Genomic DNA, 25,479 nt, shown 5'->3' on the forward strand with positions numbered 1-25,479 from the left:
CATGCAGATAATATGACCACATATGGGTTCATAATGTCTTAGGTTTACCCAGAGTTTAAAAGATGATTTAAATTCACCAAGTATATTTTATTTTTTTGCATGGAGAAAATTCAGTTCTACTGGAAATCAATATTTCCGAAATTTTGCCCTGTGCAAGGCAGTATGAAATCATGTAACATGAGGGTAAGTGACTTCATGAGATGCAGGTCAATTCCAAGTAAGGAAAGCAGACAGGTTGTGATAAGATCTATTTTCTGCCTCCCATTTAACATCCCACTTCATTTATTTTTTCCAATACCAGAGTTAAAATGACATCTGGATCCTAGTTTCATCTGCTAAAGATTAGGGACAGCAAGAGATTGAGAGGGCTGTTTGCAGAACTGTCAAGAACATGGAGCAGCCCAAGTGTAAAATCTATTCACCTTTACTTTTTGCTACTGATGGGGATAATAAGAAAATATTTTTCATTCATCCATCAAAAAAGTTAGAGCTATTTACACATATATATATGCAGAATGCATGATGTGATTTGGTATAAATGCTTTAATCACATGCATTTCAGATGTAACCTACTTGTAGCTCCACAACCAGGAATCTATCTGAAGTGCAGTCTGATAATATGCAACATGAATCTTCCCTTTCCAACCCGCAATACTTTGAGTCGAAGGGCTCACTTTTGCCTAGGCGTTCATGCAAGGGTTTCACTGAAGACAAAAGCAATTCTTTCTGCAAAAAAGCCAATACACTACACAAAGACAGCCACTTCTTGGGATAAAGCACCATTACTGCAGCTGCAGCACTGTCACTGGGATAATTTTCTTTTTCTCAAATACTTGAGCGAGGAAAGGAAAAATGCATGCAGAAAATGTCATGATATCATTAACACCAAAACAATGAGAGGGGACGTACTCTGTGAGACAACTTATTAAACTGGTGTGCCTTTACAATGCTTTTAAAGTGTAAAAAAAAAAAAGGTACATATTGCTCCAGCACACTGCAAAACACTGAACATGGAGAGCAATAGAAATGCATAGAGTAGTCTTTTTTGAGATGGGAAAAAGGCAAAAAGTCAATAAAATAAGAAACGGTGCCCAACTCTAAAAGGAGGATCATTTTATTTCCTTGAAGGTATACTTATAAAGCATTTTCTTTCCTGTCTCAGCACTGATGACATGGGGAGAAATAACTTAAAGCATATATTGTGGTGCCAGCTAGATGAAAAACAGCTTTGCTGTAATGAATTTTGCTCAGTATCTAATGTACACACTCATAATTGCAGAGAGAAATAATGGGCAAATCTGCAGTGATTTGCTAAAACCAAACATTTATCATAAAATCTCAAACGGGCAAAATAAATTGTGAAAGTGCCGATGAATAAGACTTTAAATCTTATGTACATTACAGAAACACTTGCAAAGTTACCAGAAATGCTTCATGATTCTGATCAGAAATGGTTGAGTGATATATTTTTTTTTATTATCAACACTGGAATTTATCTGGTGTCTTTACACAGATGAATCTCGTCTGAAGAGGTAGGAAAATAGATTATTTTTCTCAGGATTTTCAAGTTTTGATATATATACATTTATTTATTGTTATTATTATTATTTTTCTTAGCTTTGCAGATATTTACAATGTAGGATTTTTGCTCGAAAATTGAGTCTACGAAATTTAGTATATTTAGATATATTTAGAAGGAAGCCTGCTTGAATTAAGTATAAAGTAAAGTTCATATACAGTGAAAACCTTTAGCATTAATTGCTCCTGGATGTTTGTGAGTACCAAAAATCCTGACATAAAAGCTGTAATTTCTATGCAAAGTAGATAGGATGATTGAGTTATAATTAAAATGGTAATTATACCCTTAATGCTCCATATTTGACTTTAAGAAAAAAAAAAAAAAAAAAAATGTTATGCTCCAAGAAAAGCTATTTAAAGATCAGAGAAAAATGTTTGAAAAATGAATGTATTCAAGACATTCTAGATCTTTTAAAATCCCGTTATTGATTTTTACATGCTTTCATGTGTAGTCTGAAACATTTTCTTCATTTATTTTGGTCGATGGAAATAATAAAAAATCATTGGAACGTGAAAAGCTTAAACGAATGCAATATTCTCCCAGTTGATATTTAACATGATAAATATTTGAGACGCTGGGGGAGAGAAGGCAGCATTGCTTGCTGGCTGCAAGCCTGGCCTTCATCCTCTCAACCAGGTGCTGCCAGCAGAGCCGAGCGTCGCCACTTTGGATGTGTCACACTGCACCCTGCACGGCTCCAACGTGGCATTTCCTTTGATCCTTCATTGACTCTTCTGAATTAAACAGAGAGCACCTAGAGCTATACATCAAATGTCAGGAGTGGCAGCCTGCTGGAACCGTATCAATGTTTGATGATGAATGGCTCGCTCCGAGGCTCACGAGGCGCTGGCCATGGCAGTGCTGACACCCGGTGTGCTTTGCACTCACTCAGCTGTGGTGCATGGCCACAGCTGCAGGGCACGGATGGAAGAAGTGAGATGTGCGTGCAGGAGCAGTTCACACATCTTTCCAAGCTGATGCCAAGCTTGTTTTTTTCAGTGCTTGTGCACCCCCTCGCCTGTGCAACTAATAAATCTAAAATGGGATTAGGAGTCTTTATTCACTCTGTTACATGAATCCCTTCTGCTGCTCAAGTGATCACCAATCTGAGCAAGGTAAAAATAGGACTGTGGTTTGCTAAAAGTAAAATCAGTGAAATCCTGTAGTCTTAGGTCAATTTTTGTAGTATTTCTCACTATAGCTTCCATCCATCTATTTACCTTGTGGATATCACTTACCTTGGACTTCATGACTTTACATTCTTATTAATCTTTAGCTAAAACTAGGAGGTTTTCCTTATGTATGTTGCACAGCATGGAAGGTTTATATCTGAGTGGTAAAATTTTATGATTTCTGTAAAATAAACTGCAATTATTAGCTCATTTCTAGCTAGCTTTCTCTTGCATTAAAAGGGAAAATAGCCGGGAACTTTAGTGCTTCTGGTCTATTTTCTGCTGTCTTATTCCACTCGTGGGTGGTGGCAAGAACTCTTGACAGTTTCTGAAAATGAGGCAAAGTTAAACCATCACTGGTGGAAATGAGCTACAGTTTTGTTATCCGTGGTCCTTCCTCCTCAGATATTGGATATCCAAAAGCAGGACATGCAATCACCTCACTAGCAGATAGTTCTCCTGGTAACTCCTGCCATTCATCCATTTCCTTAAGTTGTGCTGGCTAATGGCAGGGATGGCCACAATTTCCAGTGCAGGCACTCCATGACATCCTTAGCTCTCTGTGTTATAGATTGTGTCTCTGCCCACCACCCAAGACCAGCATCATATTATTTCTTCCCTTCTCGTGCCCTTATGCCTTGTGTTCAGGTTTTCCTTTCTTCTCCAAGTGAACTAGAAGTGGCAGCTTAAGAAAAATAAACATCTAAAGAGTACACAGGAAAGAGGTTAGCATGTGTTAACAAGATAAACCTCAAAAAAGAGCACCTGGGAGTGGAGAAGACTCAGTGAAAAAGCTAAAGGGCAAAAAAAGTGCAATACAAGCCAATAGTGCATGAGAAAGAGTGGAGAAATCTGGAAGTAAGACAAGGGGACAAGGACTACTCCCTGCTATCTTCTCTATCTTCTTTTCAAGAAACATTTGTAAATTTTGTTCCCATTTTAGGGCTGAGCTGATTTTACCTTGTTTCACACAGTGGTTTGTTTCATGTAGTGGTTTGTAGTCTGTCTGCCTTCCATAATTGAGAGCTGCTATTTCTAAACCCTTGCAATATGTTCTGAGTGATTGATTTTCAGTCACTGAGATCTTTCAAAACAATACTAGTTAGCAAAAGATGTGCTACGGGTGTACATTAATGCCACTTGACCCAACAAAATGTGTTGTTAAGCATCAACGATAGCCATTAGCTATTCCAGATTTCTACAGATACAGACTGAAATAAAATGCACAGGCAAATTTTTTAACAGCTTTGCGTACAAAGCTCAACTTACAAAACAGCAGATCTCTTCCAAACTGAGGTCTACTTTGGTAACCGTAAATGTTTCTATGGCTTTCTCCAAGGTTTGGCTCAGATTCTAAATTCTTTCCATATGTCAGATAACTATAGTCTGTCAAGGAGGCTTCGTGGGATAAAAAAAGAAAAAAAAAGCAACAGTAAAATCTTTTCCAAAATTATTAGTGATGGAAAATTTGGAAATTGTTTTCTGGAATTTTTTTAGCGCTAAGAATGCTATTAAACATCCACATACAATTGGTCTTGCCACATTGCAATTAATGTAGCTCACCCTGTTCTTACTGATGGGGGAATCTCAGCACTTGTGGTTCCTTTACCAAAGCTGGCATGGAAATGTTTCTGTCATTCACATTAATTATTTCTTTCTTCTTTGTTTTGCACTCATCCATGCCTTTTGGACTGAGCTTTATATTTGAGGTTTTCTTAACCAAAATTCCCAGGGTAGTTTGCTTTGTGTTCCCTTTAAGGGACTTTGCTAAACTCTTAAGAGATTTTTAGAGGTGTCTGTGCTTTGAATGCTCCAGGGTCCTCAGCCTTCCAGGGAAAGAATAACTGCACCAATGAGGAAGACCTCTTTCTCTCTTAGTCTGAATTTTATAGAACAGTTATACCTGCAAAGCTGGAGCAAACTACAAAAGCATTTCAGTGCTGCCAGGTACCAAACTAGAAACTGAACCATCCCTTGGTTGCCCATAGCCTGTATAAGATATTTTCTCCTTTAAACAAGTAGTCCCTAATGGCTGTGGTGTGACTGACTGTGATAGAGGTTAGTGCCTGAACATCATTTCTCAGGTGCTGCCTCCCTTCATGATTTCCTTGTCAACAAATGCCATACCCTTCTGAGAGGACAGCTGTGCTCCTGCTTAGAGGTCTTGTGGCTGTTGTTTTGTTACCAGCCCACATGCAATGCAAACAGCTGCTGATAGAGCTCCATGAGATAAGGTGACCCTCCAAACTCTTCCGCTGTGCAACTGCCTACACACTGCATTATCATCAAGACAAGGCTTTTGAGAAGGCAAAATCAGCACACCAACCCATCTATGTTAAATATGGGAACACACAGATGGAAAGATGGTTTTGCGATGTCATCTCCCATTGGGTTTGAATGGCAGGTTACAAAAAGCTGCATTTAACCTATGAGGTAAAGAACTGTTTGTTTTGTCTTTTTGTTGTAGGCTGGGATGAGTTGTCCCATGCTGCTGATGTGATGACACCACTGTGGCAACGCTTTGCTTTGCTGAAGAGATTTACATAATGAGGTCATTTGCAAACAAGGACAGATATTCTTGACATCATATAATGGAAAGGGACAAATACATATCTAGTTTGGGCCTACAGTGAGACTGAGCTTTTTCAAAGACCACCAACCATCCACCTATGCAAGTTTGGATCTTAGATACTCTGGGAAAGCTCAGTTTTTGTCTTTTTCAGTGGTACATCAGTGTATTTTGCAACAATAGCAACTTCCCTGAATTGACTCCCACTTTGTACCCTGAAACTTTTCATATCATCTTTGCCTTGAAAGACACCTTCATATCTTTTTGGAGAAGCTCAATCTGTGTTTTGTGCAGGTTTTTTGTTTCTCTGCACAAAAAGTATTAAAAACAAAACACAAGTAGTAAAGCCAGTCATGTCAAAAGTGGGAGAAACAAAAAAGGGGTGACACTTGCATCCCTGCTAGAAGTAGATGAGTATTCATCTCTCAGTAGGGAAAATCTCTACATGCTGAAGAAACCATCAAAAACATTACATAAATTCTAGCAAAACTGTTGTTGAGATGTGTTGTAAATGTCAGCTAAAGAAAGTCTGCTTAACCGCCTTAATATATATAAAATGGCAGTCTACAACCTGGCATGACATATGCATATATATATATTAAGTACATGACAAAATACAGATGAACCACATCATTTTAGCCTACAAGGGTAAGACTTTCTTATTCTGTTTGTTTCCCAGGTCTCAGTGTCCATTATAATTTCATTAGTCACTGAAACAAATTTTTACTGTGTTCCAAGGGCAATATTAAGTGCACAGGACTCCTGATTGGCAGTAAAAATTAATATGTAGAACATTTCATAGGATCTGAGCATTTCACTACAGGGATTTAAGAGAAGGACCTTTTTTTCCCATGCTGTAAGGAAATCACTTTATTTCACCTACTACTGGTACTACTTATTCATTATTACAGCACTGAAACTTAAGAGAGAGAGAAGTAATTTTAATCTGCTATTGCAAGCCAGTAGATCTTGGATCTCTGCCTGGTCAGGAGAGAGAAACTGACCCTGCTAAGAAGAGATGGCCAGGATGTGGCCAGTGCTTCAGTATTGCTTGACTCAGGTGCTCAGAACTGAAAGGAAGTTAGCTACAGAAATGTTCACCTAGCAATAACAAGCCAAGGAATAACTCAAGGAAAGCTGGAGGGTGCTCAGTTTCCTAAATCTACCTCCCCTAACACAGCCCCTCCCAGCATAGTTGTCTGCCTAGGGAACACATTGCTGCTTTCCATCAGGGCACCTTGCCCTAGGATCCAAAGCTTGTTTACCTCCGCAGAGGCAGGTTACATCTCAAAGCACCTTTTATTGTTATTATTCAAGGAGACCAAAATATGTGTCATAAGACTGCATCCTTTCACGGCACAATCTGAATTGAACTATCCCTTGATTTCTGATGGAAACAGGGTTCCAGGGTAACCTGGAACACATCATGTAGACTAATATGCAGATTTGATTTTAAGAACACGCTGGGTTGTAAGAAGAAAGGAAGAAGAAATACAAGAAAGAAGCAATTAAAAAACAAACAAAAAAAACAAACAAAAAACCCTCAATAGTAGTGTTAGCTTTCGAGAGCATAGACCTTGACAGAGAACTGTATTGTCCAGCTATGTATTACCCCACGATCTGTTGAGGTACACATCCTTGGGCACCAGAGAAGTGACAAGGGACCATCAGTCAGTGGAAAGTGACTCAGTGGAGCTCAGGGAAAGCTAGAGGCATATGGATCTGTGAAAGGGTGTTTTGACATGAGAACCATAGAGTTGCGTTTCCCAGCTCAGTGACCTCGCAGAGTGCTGTCTGTGCTGTGAAAAAGAAAATGTGCTCATTTCAGCTGTCACTGTTGTGTGGGCAAAATATTATTATTATTATTACTGCATTATTTCATGGCTAACCAAATGTTAAAATGCAGTACATCACCCACCACTTCTCCACTAAGGGATACGATAGCTTTTCTTTCTTAATATCTCACCTTCTTTCTTTTTTTCCTCTCTTTTTAATCAGTTTCATCTCTTAATAGATGCAGAAGTTGTTCAGGGAGTCAAACGAGCGGTGCTCAACCTTGGCAAGAGAGTACCGTGTTTTTAATGTTTTGTCAGTTGCAATCAACAAGAGCAAGTCTGATGTTTTTTCTGTTCCTAACTGAGGTTTCTTTCCATTCACCCTCCAAAGAGCAGCATCTATTTACAGGGTGCAATGACTGCTGTACGTCTCCTGTGATGAGGAAAGAGCAAATGTCTGACCAGGCTGGAAAGCATATTATGCACACACACACAAATGTTTCCGTGAACCCTTTACCCATGCTACTCTGAAAAGAGAAAGAAAAATGCACAAACACTGCTAGAGGGTCTTTGCCAACCTGCTAGTCACCTGTGAAAATGAACTACCTAGATTAATTACCTGACAAAGGCTGGACCACAGCTGTCAGCTCAAAACAAAAGAGTAGCTTGTCAACAGGAGCCAAAACAGGACCTTGAGTGTACTGAATTTTTCCTCTATTCTCCTCTCCTCTCCTCCCCTCCCCTCTCCTCTCCTCCCCTCTCCTCTCCTCTCCTCTCCTCTCCTCTCCTCTCCTCTCCTCTCCTCTCCTCTCCTCTCCTCTCCTCTCCTCTCCTCTCCTCTCCTCTCCTCTCCTTTCTCTCCTCTCTTTTCCTCTCTTTTCTTTCCTTTTTTTCTTTTCTTTTTCTGCATAGACTCAAGCAGCAGGGCTGTCAGACATGAGGCTGCACAATTAAAACAGAATGGGGAATATTAAGGACGTGGCTGCCGCCTCAGCCACAGCCACCAGTATCACATGGGTGGTTATTAGAATGGTGATAATTGTATCACCCTTATATTGATTAGAGCTTTTCTTTTCCATGGAAGGACTCAAATGTTGTGCCAAAGAGGCTGCTACTTCTGGTGTGGAGCAGCCACGGTGCTCGTGTTGCTGAGTGCAGGACCCAGCCTTTCCCCAGGGCTGCTCACCTGGCCATAGGTTCTGTGCAGATTAGAGGGATGGGCAGGATGGCACCCAGTAAAACCTCGGCCATAACATTAAGTAACAGAGCACTTTGACTTCCACCTACATTAAAAAAAAAACAAACAAAAAAAAAAAAACAAAAACAAACAAAAAAAAACGTTTCCATTTTTACTGGAAACTGAGGTGCAGGGGTGAAAGCATGTTTGGCATCCATATGCAGAAACTCATCTCAGATCCCTGATGATGAAACCAACTGCCCAGATTGGCAGGAAGAGTGAGTTTTTTTCAAGCTGATTTTATCATACTGAAAACAATACTGGAAGTTGCTACAGAGTGAAGCTTATACACAGATGCAGGAGGGACCGTGATCTTGCAGATGAAATATTTGCAATGCAGGCAAGGGTGACCCAGAGTCAGCAGCAACTGTGTAAATCACTGCTCTCCCTGCAGCTGCCTGAACTTCCACCCCAGCCGCTACACCTCCAGTTGTTTGCAAAGCCTTTTCTTCACCCAAGGGGAATTTTCAGTCAGACGAGTGTAGAAATACTCAGATTAATTTGATTTTTGAGGCTACACGGGGCAATTTAAGCGAGGTTTTGGATATTTTTTATTTGTGTTTATTTCTCCCCTCCGAGCTGCCTTTCACTGCACATTTACTAGTTCTGGAAGACAACACCCTGCTGACACTTAGAGAAGCATCACTGAATAAAGTCTGTTGTACAGGCTGCAAAGCCATCTGGACTTTCTACTGAAAAGGTTGGACATGGTTTTAGGCAAGATTTTATCACGTCTGAGAAAAAAAAAGAAAAGAAAAGATTTCTGCACACAGTACCTCTCCCAAGGTTGATGTCAGACTTTTTTTTTCTTTTATAGGTTGCAAAACAAAAAAAAAATAAATTGACAAATAGTTGAAAGGCAGTAAGGATGGAGATATAAATCTCTAGAGGAAGCTTTGTCAAAGGTAGCCAAGTATAAACAAAAAATAAATTAGTTTTGGTGTTATCAGAAACTGGACAGACTTCGATTTGTATAATAGTTTGTCTGGGTTTCCAGACCACCTAGACAATACTGCTGTGAGGCTGAGCACGGATTCATTCAACAGAAGTGTGTTTTTTTTTTCTTCTCAGAAAAGAAGAAATGGTTAAATATAAAATCACAGAAGCAGACGGGATGGAGAAAGACAAGAAGGAAAATGTGCAATGGCAGGCAGCCTTAAATTCTGTCTTTGCCTTTATTATTTTCAGGGGCCCTGAGCAGCATGTGTTACCTTGCCTTCAATATTAGCTAAAGCCCAAGAATTTGCTGTAGCCCTTCTGTGCTCTTGTACGCTGAGGTTCTTGCAGGGCAGTTCTGTAGACCAGAAAGTGCAGAGCAAGGCTGTGTGTCAGCTCCTATTGGCCAAGGAGCCCCGAGAGCAGTGTAGGAGAGCAGCTTGCTGGGCAGAATTGATTGGGGTCCCCTTCAGGTTATGTGCTTCTTAGCAAGTGAGCTAACATCCAATGATTACCTCAGAAGTGCACACACTGATAACACACTTCTATAGATTATAGGAGCTGGGTGTAGAATTGGGAAGCTGCAAGTTATTCAGCTATTCTCCCTGGAATTATTGTTTGAATCTTGGGACATACGTATGTTATCCTGTGGCTGTACATGGGATGTATGTATCCCCAGCCCTCCTAGAGACCTGTAAAGGTGTCCTTCCAGACATATGACATGACAGTGAAACAAATCTATTCATATTTCTACGGTCTCTTTTCTGCAAGGTAAGAATTGCACTTTTTATTTATTGTCTTTGACATCGACTACACTGAGCAAAATATTAAGCTGGTTGTCTCTTAACTTAATCATCAACTTCATAGGAGTAAATATCCATCTCTGAGATTTCTTCTAAGAAGTTAGATAAAAATATTTTCTTTTGAATTTAATTACTGGGTTTATCTACATTTTCTTTGTCTCATTCCTCTCAAGAAGCTGTTCTTTCATTGGCCACTTTGAACAGTTCACTACCTTAGAATGAGATATTTTCCTCATAGATAGTATTTGCAAAAGAAATCTGAGCTGCAGTTGGCACCCCACAGTGCCCCTCCACAGCCTCCTGACCTCCTGCTCGGTCCTTCCCTTGGGCTCTTGCTTAAAGACAGGTCTGCTGAGACAACAGGTTTTGCCCAAAAGTGCTATCATAGGGTTTCAGAAGGCCATTCCCAGGTTGCGGATGTGGACGCTTGTCTGGCAGATGGAGGGCAAGGTGATGATGAAGTGGTACTTATTGTTAAATAGAGATCATGGAGTATATGCTGAATTTTTAGTTTCAGATGCAGGTTCTTAGCAGATAGATGACAGTAAAACTCTTCATTAATATCAGCAGTGTTATGTTAATAACTCATGTTTGTACAGTGAAGAACAGTAAGTGAGGAAGAGACTGGTTTAATCCCTGGTGCCATGAACACACCAATCCAAAAGGCTCTGATGGGTTCATGGGTGGCAATAGGAAGCCAGCAGAAAGTATGATTATGCCTTTGCTGGCACAAAGCCACTGTAGATGGCTTGCTTGCTATTTACCTTTTATACCATACCAAAATACCACCCTTGCTATTTACACATTTGAGGAGAAACCCAGAGAAGGGTGAAGTAATGTGAAATGTAGTTTGCCTTAATACCCCTCCCAGACAAGGGAAAAGTTGTTAGCAAGGTTACAGCTGGATTTTGAGATTACAGCAGATGACAGCAAGATCTTTAACAACAAGAAAGGAAAATTCCAGTGTCTTCATGGTAATTGTCACATAGTGTGTTATACAGTTTGCTCTGCAGTGATTCAGAAAGTTGAATTGTGCAGTGCCTTGCTGGGATCAGCAGTTCAGAATAGATTAAATTTGTCTTGGACGCTGCCTGCACCCTGCTTTATCTAACAAAGCATATGTGCGATGGAGAAGGCTCTTAATGGCGCAACTCCTTAATGAGTACCATAAACACACAGGCGTAGATTTTCAAAGTGGTGTTCAAGGGATTTGAGCAAGTGCAGCTCTCTCACTGCTTTCAGCATGTACCCAAGAGCTGCTAACTGGGTACATCTGGGTGGAGAGTGGACCCTAAACAGCCGAGAGTGTTGTATATGACAATGGTTTTGCTCCTGCTAGTTTCCAAAGGATGTTTGTTTCAATGCATCTAAGAAGGATAAAGCAAGAAAACAGAAAACTGAAAGGACTTTTCTCAGGTAAAACTTTGATTTTATTAAAGTGATATGCCTCATAATATGAATCTAAAATCTAGATTGTACAGGGAGTGTAAAAGCCTTTATACAGAGTTAGCCATTCCCAGGTGCTGGTGGCTTTATAGAGCTTTCATCTAGTTAAAGAAAACCCATTCATGCTAATCTAATATCTGTAGTGTACAACAGCTTGACACCTGAGGCTTGTCCTAAAGCAAGCACGAGGCTGCAAAGTGAACGCTACTTCATTGTTGTGAATTATTCAGCACTCATAGCCAGCCTTATGTGTATCTCTGTAGGAAGCTGGCTGTTGGGTTAGGGATCAGTAAAAGAAAAAAAGCAAACAAACAACCCCTCCTTCCCAACGTTTGTTAGCAGGTGCAGTATTGACTTCAAGAATGATTCTGCAAAATTGGTATGGACATCCTTCATTACCAGAGCGATAAATGCAGAGCTGTACTCAAAGCAGCAGAAGCTGGAAACTGAGCATGGCTTCCTTTAGGGAACAACTGTACATGTCAGTGGAAAAGCTCGTTTCCTCTAAATTCATTGAAATGGTGCTCATTGGTAGCATCTTTTTTAGAGCAAGATGAATGCAGACAGCAGTGAATCAACCTCAAATAGAGGGGCTCATCTGTTAGCATCCTAACATTAACACACTAATGTGAATTTAAAGATTCTAATTAAAGCTACATACAAAATGTCTTGCTTCTAAATAGAAAATCGTACTTTTTGGAGGAGCTGGGGCATTTGGATTTGACAGTATTTCCTTTTTCTATAGTATGTTTTTTTATGTGTACTGTTTTCTTTCAGCTACTCCAGGGGGTTCTGAAACAAATAAAAAGATACATTATATTAAGTTTGATTGATTCCCTGTAGTCAATGCATATATTGAGAAAACAGACCATTTTTTTTTTCACTGAGCTCTTGAAATAAATTCCTGTTTAATTTTTGTTGCTACAAATTTCCTTTTAGATATTTAGCACTGATTAATCTCATTTACAAGATCACATTGTTGTTCTTGTGGAAAAAATTCAGAAGCTGATTCCATATAGCAGGACTTGCTTCATAGCTACCTGTTTCTAAAATTATCCACTTCTCTCCAAATACTTCTCCAGTAAAATCTGCTTTTTTTTTTTCTTCCCCACTTCAGACTTGATATTTGTGGGGGAAAAAAATAATATGTTAAGAAAAAATAGTGTGAATATTCGTGTAGCCCCTTCATGCCAGTCATGAGTGAAAAACATTCTGAAGAGATTTAAAACATTTACTAGGGGACCTGTGGGCTCTCTAGTACCAAGAGTCAAGTGTCAGATGGAGGGAAGGGCATTTAGCTTGCATTTAGCCACTCTGGAAACATCACAAGTGAGAAACTTTCTGTCATCTTTCATCATTGGTGAAGTACACAGTGGATATATGAGTAGTTCATCAAAAGCTGATGAACTGGTATTTAGCGGTCCTTGGGAATCCTTCCAGGTATAAAGATGCTGAGATTCACCAAAGAAGAACTTAAACTAAACCTCCCATTTGACTTTTGTCCCATCTTTATTTCTCTATGCATGCTGTATCCTCCCAGACCTAGTGTGCAGTATGTCTATTATTTTCATACAGACATAGGGTTAATGGGAAACCCAAAAGCCAAATGTTACAAGAAGGAAATTTCTATTCTGGGCTCTTTCAGTGCATTTTGTCATTTTTTCATCTGCCACACAGGCAGGCGCTGCCTCACACAGCAACCATCACAGCAATGAAATTTAGTAAATGATCACTAATGATATAAATAATGGTGTAGAGGCAAATATATTCTGTGGGGCTTGGGAAATTAGCAGAGCAATCAGCCTCCAGCCGGGGTGAGAGGAGGAAAGACAAGCAGCCAGCAATTGATGGCTCTGAGCCCATGAGTCCCTTGCACAGTCCGGACAAGACATCCAAGGCAGATGAGGTCAGCCAAGCCTTTAAAAATGCAGAGCAAATTCAGAGCATTTGGTGATTACAGAAATGAGGGGTTTATTATGATAGCTCAGCATCATATGTAGCTAAAACATTTGTAATAGGATTATGAACAATTGGAAGGAGTTGCTGAAAGTGATTCTTTTGACTGAAACAATTGAAGCAGTTGATCTTCCCCATCAATCTTGATAAGAAAACGATGAGGATATTCAGCATCAGAAATGTGTTGTTAGTGGAGTTTTCATTAGAAGCTCCATGTGGGGACGTGTTCCCAGCTGCTGCCTGTGAAGCACGAGCACTGTCCCCTCTGAGTCATGAATGAGGAGAATTCTCTAAGTCAGGATGTACACAATATATTTGAGCATGTCCAGCTGAAATGAAAATGTGCCATACAATAAAATTACGTCCATCTAGGATAAAACAAAGCCCACATATGCTGGCCCTGAGGGATAAGCCAAAATGAGATGTAATGATCAATACTGTAGGGGTTATGATTGGAGAAAAATAATTACTGCACATCTTAAGGAAAAAAGCAAAACAAAACAAAACAAAACAAAACACCACAATGAATTCCCTGGAAATGCTTTGTTCTTTGAGTAGTACTCTGTAAAAGCCTGTGCATGCTGAAAGAAGGCTGTTAGGAGGGCTGTGCTTGCAGTCCCTAGACCGGCTAGAGAAGTATTTGCGTGACTCTGTTTGGAGGTTCTCATTACTGTCAATGACATTTGCCTCTCTTGTGAAGTGGATAAAAGTCAAACGCTTTTAGCTCTGAAGAAGTGGTATTCATGTTGAAGCAAGGGACTTGCACTGAAGCTGCTGGGAAGAAAGGCAAGAGTGAACTCAGCCTTCGAGTGGCTGCCTTCCTTCTTTCCATGGCCTTCCCTGTCTGTTCTATCTTCTAGGTCTGTGCTCAGCCCTTACTGCACCAGGGGAACTCCTGGTGACAGAAGTTAAATTGATGCCACAAGATGGATTGTAGAGGGCAGCCCATGACCTTCTGCCATTTCTCTTCTCAAGGCTGCATCTTGAAGATGATGTAGTGCCTGGGAAGACCCTAACTAATTCACTGGCTCTAGGGTGCAATCACTTAGCAATGAATCTCCAACTAGCTACAGCAAACTTATTTACAAGCCTGGGAAGGAGTGTGTTGTGTAGCAATTTGCTGTACAACCTGACTAGAACCAGCAATTCAGGATTGATATTCACAGTACTGATTTCTTCCCTTCCCATTTAGGTAGTGAGAGTACTCCAGAGGAAGAATACAGACTTACACTGTCAAATAGTGCATGTTTCTCCCTTGAGCAGAAAAATAATAATAATAATAATAAATAAGTATGAATATTCTTTTATCAGTGAAGGAAGCTGTGATTTAATTCAACCTGATCTCCATTCACTGTATTCAACATTTACCCCCAAATGTCAGTAATATCCTAGAAAATAGAGTACTTGGGAGACAGGAAAAACGGCGGCCTTGGTGATATCTGTATAGTGGAATACTTCTTCCCATCCATATGCATATCTAACCTTTATGATATTACAACCCTATAAGCCCTAAGACAGGATTTCAATAGCAAATGTTTACTAAAGGCTTTCTCCTTCATAATCTATTGATTTTAATATCCTTACTACTCCAGTTGAATGTCAGTTTTACCCTGAAGACTGCCATTGCAAACTTGAACACATTTAATTATTTATGCTATTTGAAATATTAGTGTTGAAAAATGACTGAAAGTTTTTGATTCTGTAATGGAAAGATCTAAAATTTGATTTTCCCTTGTGAATAACACCATTAATTTGATATGGTAATCAAGAGGAGATGAATACTTCAGACAATACAGTGCTGTTTTAGTAGTAACGACATCTATTTTTCATTTTTCCAGCCTACGTTAGACAATAAAATATAGCTTGTTGAATATTGTAGTATATCCCAGTCCTCCTTCACAATGGAAGTTTTAGTATTGTCTACTTTTTTTTTCTGCCAGGTATCTGATCAGAGTCCTGATGTTTTCACTGCTGACAGTAGGCTTTTAGGCAATGTACACGACTTGAGTGCAACTAAGATTTGGGTCTCAGCATGGGTCTAGCAATCTTCTTTGCCTCACTGCTATCCTTCAGTGTATTAGTAAGAGTAAAGATTTGATCTCAAAGACATTGCCTTTGAGACAAATATTGTTTGCACAGAAAAATAAATAAATAAATAAAAAATAAAAAATCTACGGGAGGATCTATAAAAGACAAGATTTTCAGAGCAAACAAACCAAAGCAGGGTATTTGAAAGAAGCGCGTCATTTAGAAGGTCAGTCCTTTTGTAGAGCTGCATTTTTTCCTCCCAACATGTTAGGTACCCATGCACATGCCCAAAGTTGTCATGGCCAAGCTCATCCTGCCCAGCCATGTGAACTCACCTCCTTGAGGGATGACCCTGAAGGAATATCTCTGAGCCAGGCACACTTCCACTGCCTGCAGTGGGGCTTTGGAGCTCTTAGGTCAGAGTTCTGACTGTCCGCATCATTTTAGTTTCTCCTTCCCTGCCCACAGCTGTTATTACTCTGTCATCACGTGTTTCTTTTTCACAAGGAATGTTTTGACTTTTTTTTCTCTCCGTATTCTAAAATTTTCCCTTTTACTGCTACCAACTTGGTAGTTGTTCTGAAGCTGCCAAGATGTATTTGGCTCTTGTATTTACTCCAGATGGAGACTTTTATTCTCACTCATATCTGGCAGTAAGAACTATGGTATCACCAAATGCAACTTCTCTCTGAGACTTTTTTGCTAATGGAGAGTAACAAGACTGGTTTCTTTTGTGCAAGGGTTGCAAGTAAGTTATTGCTGATGGAAAATGACATAGTCTACTGTATATCCCAAAAGTTCAACCAGGCTCACAATGGCCATTAATAGTGGGATTTTTCTGGTTTATATCCCATCAAGAAAGATAACCTGAATGTGTACCTTTTAGTAACCGGATTATTGTTTAATAGCAAAGCAAGAAAATCTCTGAAATAAAATCTCAGGTTATAATCTAAGGAGGGGTAAATGTGTGAACACTTGCCTCCACTGTATCTGCCTTGTATGCATTATATACATTTGTTATCTGTTTTGTTTCTGTACAAACACTGAAAGCCAGCCTAAAGATTAAAGGCAGAAATCCTTCTGATGGTTTCAATGAGTGTGGCTGGCACAAGGTGTGCTGGAGGGAAAGGCAGCATGCTACAGACTGTAACTCATCAGTGTCAGTAAACCAGCCCAACACCCTGCCCTGCCACTGGGCCTGCTTTCAGGACTGAGTTATTCAGAACCCTGCACTTGAACTGCACTGCATGCATCAATCTATGGGGTACAAAATCCCTCACAAGGCTGAGTCTCTCATCTACTGACATCTTATTTTTCTCAAAAATAGACTGTTCCTTTTCTTCCTTTCCACTGTACTTTGGAATAACCAAAGATAAAGCAGTTTGATTGCGTTTAAAAGACCTCTTGGATTAGACACCGTGGTTCTGTTTGGTTTTCCTGCATCATCTATTTATTCATGTATGTTACTCCATTGCTTCTACTGATTTCACTGGCATCCTTTTAGGCAATGTATTCAAGACAGAAAATATCTGCCTGATTTATTTTAGCTGAGAAGCTCCATATTTTGTGGATTTGCTACTCTTGAATGTCCCAGGTCACTCCTTGAGATCAGTAAATGCTGAATTCCTTATTGTCCATAAATGTTATCTGAAGTCATGTTGTTATTTTGCCTTTAGTGAGCTTTCTGGCTTTGGAATCTACTGCCAAATGAAGTAAGGAAAGCTCTGACAGTTGGGATTTCTAAATTCAAAGTTAAAAGTTATTTGTTCTACTTAGCATTTTTAAAATGATTCTTTTAGGAATTGCATGTGCCTCTAAGCTAATTAACTCTTAATGAGTGCAAAATGCCCTGGGATGCAGATTTGGAGGGTACTCTAGAAGTGCAGGCGTGGATTGAACTGCAGTACTGCAGGAGATGAAGTCTGTGATTTGATGCTTGTTTAAAATGATGGTACAGATAGTTTTATTGTGGTACTCTTTTTTTCCCCTCTTTCTTCCTAGTCTAAATAAAGCTGATCAGATTTTCAGTCCACCATATGGGACCCAGCTATATCTGTACTGCAAATACGCTTCAGTTTTCCGTTATGGATGAAGTCACTCTCCAGTAGGGAAAACAAGTTAGAAACAAACTTTCATATTATGAAAGACAGGCAGCGTTCCAGCGCTGAGCGCATAGCCAAAACATCGGTAAATCAGAACACCTGGCTCTGCCCTGCTCCATGCTATTCCCTTGGACCAGTCCCTCACCCTTTTAATGCCTTCATTCATTCATCTGTAAAGCAGCTATAATTGCATTTATATCACAAGGGCGCCTTGATGCTTGACAAATGAGAATTGACCCAAAATTCATCCTTCAGAAGCACTTTATGAGCAATACCTTGCTCACATGGTGGTTGTGGACAATTAGATTAGAAGAGGTTTAAATGCAGTCAAAGTGAAATTCCATTTAGAAACTGTCAAACTGTCTTGATAATTTTTCTTAGTTTTCATCTAATTCTAGTGCAGAATTTTGCATGTACCTCACAGATGAGTTTAAATGCTTCTTTCCATCTTTTACAACAAGCCAGCACAATTTACTCCATGTTATATTAAACTGTCTTCCTTCTTGGGGGTGAATGGCTGTTTCCAAGAGCAACACCTTGGAAAGCTGCACTTAGCAAAACAACAAAAAATTATCATGTCAAAGGAATTCTTCTTTATGTACTTGGTCAAGTTGCAATCACTTTTAAGGATTGTCCATGGAAAAAAATATTCCAGGTTTTATGAAAAGGAGGTTGTCTAATTGTTGTTGTGTTCTATTTAGTTCATTGTTTTAATGTATTTTCTGTAATAATATTTAAAAATTAAGCTGACTTTCATCAACAAACTGTAGAAACATATGGTGTGCAGCCTGTAGAGACTCTCAGTGGCATGACTATTACCAAAAATATTGGTGAATTAGAATCTGCTTTCCTCTAAAAAACAGTTGTATTTTCTCCCAGTTAAAATACTGTGTTTTCACCAACATGTTTTCATACTTATTAGCAGTTTTGGAAGTGAAAATAAATGGATCTTCTTAGATATGTTTACTTACTTCTGCATGACCGTGGAGCTTTCAGGGTAAGGGAGGCTGAATATCACCCTCAGTGTCCTATCCCTGTGCCATGAGCCCACCTACAAGAGGACCTGTTATTACCAGGACATCATCCCAGGTGAGCTTAGCCCAACACCAGAAGAATAACAGGAACTGCTGCTTGGTCAAGATACCTTTCCTAACAAAGGCATGCTCACTTGGGACCAAACAGACAAAAGAAGGTCTCCATCCAGCACCCCAGAGTAATCTCTGGTCTCCAGGAGCTGGTCTCAGAAGGATTTGTAGGTACAGCTTGGTTTTACCTGAAAGATCAGACAGCTCAAATTAAAAATCCTTTGTATCTTACTTTTTTTATGCTCAGACTGGCAAAGCATTTTGAGGATAACTCACGCTCACGAACAGCGTTCCTCTGACTTATCTCTAATGTATGCTTGAAAGACTCTGCCAACCAAAGTGCACAGATGAAGTGAATTAAAAGATACTAAATGTTTCTGCAGGGAAACAGTTCAAGCAGTAGTGTTCTCAGGAGCACCTCAGATGTTTTAGGTTTGTATTTGCATGCAGTCTACAGAATTCACTTAGGCTTTTTACCCTGTTTGACTTCAGTAACTAGCTTCTACCTCACTAGAAGCTCATCATCAAAACTCACCTTGACTGCAGTCTTTTGACACCTTACTGTAACCCAGTCTTCAGCTCAGCTCTTAGGCTTCAGTGGCCTAAAGACATTTTTCCTTCCTCAGTATTCATTGACAGTAAAAATCCTGAGAAACAGTAAACCTTGACATTGGTGATATCTAACCCACATCCACGTAGTTTTGTGGGGCACATGTTTGCCTTTTCATCTCATACAGGACCAACACATATTGATCTTCCACCAACAGCTAGGAGGCTCAAGAAAAGTCCCTTTACCACTAATCCTAGTCAAAACAGGTCTTATTTTTAAGTCAGTTCCTTTGGCCTTTGAACCCCACACCAGCCAAATCTGAGGGGGATGAGGGCAGTCAAAAGAGATGCTCCTTTCATCTCTGCTCAGGTAGGTGGTGTCTAATCCTAAAAGGAACTTCTCAGCAGTTGACAGCAGGTTATTAATCTGCAGAAACGCCCAGCTGCTTCAATCAAAGAAAGTGAAAGAATTCTTTCTGACTGTGTCTTTCAGGACTTTGCGGACTCCGTGTACCAAATGGTTACACAGAAGTTCCAGGAGCTGACAGACAATTTCACTTCCATACATGCACGCCACAAAACTCTTGCAGGAATTGTGATGACCAAAGGTAAGATATCCTATCCTCTCATTTATTTTCCTTGGCATTTTTCATGACTAAGTAATACATTATTTACCTAGTCCACAGTATTGAAGGATGCCTTTGCTCCCACACAGAACAATAAATAGTAATGCAGAGAAAGAAGCATTAAATATTAACACCTCAAGTAGGTTCACACAAAAAATATTGGCAACAGAGGTAAAGATTTATTCATAAATATGTCCCCACATTTCTGTGTTTACAGGACAAAATGCAGAACTGTCTGATTTCGCATTTTCTAATAGATGGGGTTTGGGTAGTTATCAATAACAAGGCTGTATTATTTATTAACTGTTTTTGTTGTTGTTGTTTTTCAAGATTTGGAAAATTTGAGTTCTGTTTGTACAAGGCCACCATAAACTTTATTTCAGACTGACAGTAAAAGCAAATCTCAGCCTGGTTCCTTTCCAAAGAAAAGAAACCCAAAGCATGCACAGTTTTAATTCTGCACTTCTCTGACCACAAGAATTACTAATCAACATGGTCAAAATTTGATATTCACACTTTACTGAAGGGCACATACCATACAGAAATCCTTAATTCATTGATGAAACTGTTGCATAAATGGCCTTTCCCCCTTTGCAAGCTTACTTCAGTGCAGGGACCTCAGTATTTATGAGGCTGCCAGCAGTAGAGAGGCTGCCATAAACTTCATTTTCATTCAGACACATGGAGTGGTGGATTGAGTTTAGAAATGAAGGGATAAGCTCGCAGGGGAAGGGCATGTATAATTCATCCAGGCTTGTCTTCCTGGTTCTTTTCAACAATTACATAAGCTTGACTCAACAGGAACATCTGTGAATATTGCAAGGCAGCAGGATGGAGACAGGATTATCTGCTGGGTCTTCTCCAGACACGGAGCCTAGATACTGCTACAAATTCTGTGCAGAGTAACTTATTTTTCTTTCTGATGTGATAAGAGTGAGCAATGAAATCCAGTGGTTAGAAATAGAAGAGCTGACCTAAAAGTATTTTCCACCTCTGGTTCAAAATATGTTGTTTTCAGGATAAATAACACATCATTATGGTTCATCTATTTTCATTGACAGATATGGATGGGACTACCATTTCTGAAGTGTAGCATAGATGCAGTGCTTTAAAAAGAACATCATTTAATTTTTAGGTGATCCTATGAAGAGCTATGAATTAGATTCACTAGACTTTTTGACTCCCTTTTAATTCAGGATATTCTGGGATTCTATAATCCTATGATTGTACAAACAAAAGACATGGTATAGGAGACCTAAGAACCTCAGTAGGTATATTCAGCACCAAGAGGAGCTCATCATTTATTTCAAGGGGCTCTTTCCAAGCAGGAGGGCCACAAAGATAAAAAGGTTAATCTTTTAGAATAACCTAAGTTACAGGAGGCAAGAATTGTTTCTTTAACAAATTTTTGAGGGGGATGCGTTCCTGCTCAGCTTTCCTACATTCAACGTGTATTTGTCTGTAAGACTCTCACCCTCATTCCTAAGTTGCCAAGGTAGAGCTCTAGCATCCTTTGGACCTGGGCCCGGATCAGCCTAAAAACAAATATGACGGAGCCAGTGTGGACTCAGTGCTCTGTCATTGAAGAAGCAAACATAAGAGGGACAGTTCAAAACCTCACTATCATATGGAAGAAGAGGTCATAGCTTTAAAATTGTAGCTGCAGAGAAGGTACAGTGCTAGGGAAGGGAAAGAGCTTGTTCAGAACCCTGCCAGAATGCTGCTCAGCTGCCTGTGCCTTGTCTTTGGGTAAGGAGTGAAAGAGTCCTCCCATTATGTTTTTATGAGTCCTATGCTTTTGGTGGGTTTTTACACATGCACATTTCATATTTTCCTTAGTCATCTTTAGACAAAGCATAATTGTACTTCTCTTCATAAACTATCTCTCTCAAGGCTTCTGTTTTAACTCTGAATTTCCTTCTGTGAATTTCCCCAACCTGTCAACCACCCAGTTCATCAATACCTTACTAGTCTTCTGGAGCCTAAGAAGTAGATTCACAGATATAATGTGATTCACAGAAGACGCAAAGCTAAGAACAGCCTTATCTTGACACCTTTTCCAGGAAGATCCGAGTTACTTCCAACTTAAGAATGTCTGCCAGACATGGCATGACAAATAATTCACCAATTGTGTCATTTCCTGTACTAAACTTTTAGCTCTGTGGTCTTTTCTCCATCCCCAAAGTGAGCAAGGATCTTGACAGTCTGATCAAATATGGCACAGACAGGCTTCTCCCATCACAGAATCAAATCTGTACAGATTTCTCATGCTTTCTTTCTGGCAGAAAACTTAGATCTCTGAACACAACATACTAATGATATCAATGAAAACAAATCTGGTAATGTCTAATTGTGTTTGCTATTATACACAACTCTTTCAAAAAAAAAAAATATATTTATTTTTGCCTTCATTTCTCTTCAACATAAACTCAACTAGAGACAGATTTGTCTGTGCTTGTAGGGTTTTCAGACAAAGCTGGTGAAAAGCGCAACGTGATTCTGTGGTAACTACTGTTGAGATAATACAAAATCTCTACAGACAAGACAGAATTGTGCTAGATTGGTTTTCTTTTCCTGAACTCTGACTTTTTGGGTTGGTTTTTTTTGCCATTTCAGTTTCCCAGGGAAACCGCGGAGCTACATTTGGTCTCTCTAATTGACTTATGCTGTGGCATCCAGGGCAAATTCCAAAGTGGGGGGGGGGGGGGGAAGTGTAGAAAATGATGTTATTGACTGACTGCGAATGTTCCAAAGTAACGAATTCTAGTCAGCAGAACACTGCAGTCCAGTGTATTTACATATCCTTCGATCCTTCGCTCTGAATTGTGAGGAAACTTAAAATATCAATACCTTTTGTGAAAAAATAAATTTGATTAGTAGATACCCAGATATTCTTTCAAAAACTCTGCCTAGGCAAGAGCAAACTATCACACTGGTTGATGTGATATTATATGATGTAATAAATTAAACATGATAATAAGTCAAAAACAAACTTCCCTAATTGTAACACTTTTTGGCTGAAAGACTCAGACTGTGCAACAGACTAAGTCCTCAGACTTGGCTTTCTGTCTCATATTCAGATTTTCTGGTTGCTGCTAAGCAGATATATCCTTAAAACACTCTCACAAATTCCCTAATTTGACTTTTTAGATGTATCTTTATGGTCATACATTTTAGATGTAGCCTTATGGTCATAGAATCATAGAATCATTCGGTTCTGATGGGATGGATCTAAGGTTCTCAGAACAAAGCCTGTGCTCCAAGTGTTCATACCAGCTCTTTCTTCAGTATTGCCAGGGACTGGCTTTTATATTTTGAAGTTGGCAACCCTGCAGGACAAAAAGACGAAGACCAAGAGGAAGGAGGAAACGGTATTTAGAAATATTGATGACTGGCCATAGAGCGAGACATATTTCGTCTTTCATGCTGAGTGCTGCGATCTAAATGCAAGTGTCATTCACAGTGTTTATCCACATCATTGACAGATTTTGTCTTTGCCAGCTCCGATTAAATATGAGCATACATTTGTGTTCTACATGGAATCAATGAACTCAGTAAAGAATACCTGCTGCTCATTGCCAAGATGCTGATTGCTGAGGTCCTTTTTGCTACGGAACCCTCCCATAATTACTATAGGCAAAATGAGCCTGCTACTTAAACACTATTTTCCCATTTGTGTTCGACAAATCTTAGCAGTTTAAATACCAATAGGAACCTTTTGTCATGCCTTCTGTTAAAAATGAAGCATTAAGAAAGTTCAGTCCTTTTCACAGGAGCACGGCATTCATAGAAAAAGGTTATAAGTTGATTTCTCATTTCAATTTTATCTCTCTCTCTTTTTTTTTTTTGTTTTTTAGTCTGACAATCATTTTGATGTTAAAAGCGATCTGGGAGGTCTTTTCAGTTATTTTGTATGAAATAAAGATGAACTGGACAAAAGAGCCCTAAATAGCAATTTCATGCTGTGATAAAAGATGGTAAATTACCATCTATACCTCATGGAACAGATCTTAATAATTGCTAAGTGGAATAACAGAAAAAAAAAAGTAAAGATGACAATATGTCTTCATGGATTTTTACAGTATATTAAGATTCATAAAGCCTGACATCTAAGAACAATCAAGAATATTGATGTCCAATTGGCTTCTCTTTTTCAGCTTAAGTAGGAAGTTGGAAACTAGTCAAATACAGTAGAAAATTCAGGCCCTGTGCAGAGAATCGATCTGCTCCATTCCAGACTGAATTCGAGTAGACAAAAACCAGTTAGAAGAGCTGAATAACTTACAGCATGGCAAATCCCCTCAGGAAGATATTCGCAGGAGGAACTCAGGCTTTCCGGACCTATTTGCACAGTATTGTTAAATGGATACTAAGCGCATGTGTTCCCCTGAGACACGGGTTTTCAGTGACAATTAGATTCCTGAAATGGAAATTGGGTGCCCAAACTGCTGACTTGTTTTTGAAAACCTCATGAGGTCTCTTCAGCTTCTTTTTTCTGATGCTCTTAAGGAGGTGGCCCAAATTCATCTGTCATTCTTAGAAATGTTATTCACTGCTTACATGTGTCCAAGCTGGCACATAACCGCAAGATGCTGAGTTTTCCTGAGTCATTTTAAAACAGTAGCTATCTAGTTAGAAACCATACATGTCATTGTGTTTCTCAGAAAACTGTTCTTCCATTGCTAAAAGCCATAAAGCAATAATCTTCAGAATCTCTCTAAGTAACTTTGAGTTCAATTAGAACATCCATGTACCGCAGTTGCAATTCTATTCCTACACTGTATGATCTGGGTTTAGAATGGGCATACTGGGATTTCTGTGACCTAATAGATTTGGATTTCCAAATTCCAGCCCAAAGGATAGTCTGAGGTTCAAACTGTGATTCCACCAGGTTCACCACTTCTTTCAAAACATGGGCTTAAGCATACTGCTGCAAGTACTGCCCTCACAAGAATGGTACAGGGGATTTCTCCATTTCTTTTGATAAATTGGTGCTAAGGAACAGAAAATAGCTCAAGATATATTGTCTTATAAACAGAAAATATGAGATGAGATGTGACTGTGCAGCCTACTTCTCACGCAGGGTGGGAAAAAAAACAGGCTTAAGGTCATCTCCCCAACCCTTGTTATATATTTCATATTAAACAGAAAATAGAAAAATGCATGCACCAGCAAAGAACCAGGGCTTCCCTTTTCAAGGTGAGCACTCCAGCCTTTCCTTGCTGCTACTATCTAACCTAAATCTGTCCTCCTAGCTGTTTGGTAGCAGAGATCCAACAAGAACACGAGAGAATGCCCTCTCCTCTCTGCAGGTTTAGGAACTCCCATAGTAGAATGACCCAACCTGAGGAGACAATTGATCTCCCATGTTCCACTTGTTGCATAAGCTGTAGGCATCTGAAATATTCCTGAGGCAGACATCTCCAACCCTGTTGTGCCCACTTGTTGCTTTGGTTTCCATTTCAGAGCAGATGGTTCTTCACAGACATTGATCCTTTCATCCCAAATCATTGGCTGTTTCTGGACCTTTTGGTTCTTGTTTAAACAGTATTTCTGAACAAAATAGCAACTGAGGTCTCTCCAAACCTGGATGTAGGCAAAGCCCTGTTTTTGAGT

At 39.5% G+C, this 25,479-nt stretch overlaps 1 protein-coding gene across 2 annotated transcripts in view; it reads left to right on the forward strand.

Annotated features, from left to right (window-relative positions):
- The window catches only part of ADARB2 (adenosine deaminase RNA specific B2 (inactive)), a 294,939-nt gene that overhangs the window by 219,157 nt on the left and 50,303 nt on the right, over positions 1 to 25,479 (forward strand). For both annotated transcript variants that reach the window (XM_072329374.1, XM_072329373.1), the window contains one exon: positions 19,731 to 19,845. In XM_072329374.1, coding sequence (XP_072185475.1) covers positions 19,731 to 19,845 — 115 coding nt within the window. The remainder of the gene's footprint in view (positions 1 to 19,730; positions 19,846 to 25,479) is intronic.

Source organism: Excalfactoria chinensis, chromosome 2, assembly GCF_039878825.1.
Source record: "Excalfactoria chinensis isolate bCotChi1 chromosome 2, bCotChi1.hap2, whole genome shotgun sequence".
Classification (NCBI taxonomy): Eukaryota; Metazoa; Chordata; class Aves; order Galliformes; family Phasianidae; genus Excalfactoria; species Excalfactoria chinensis.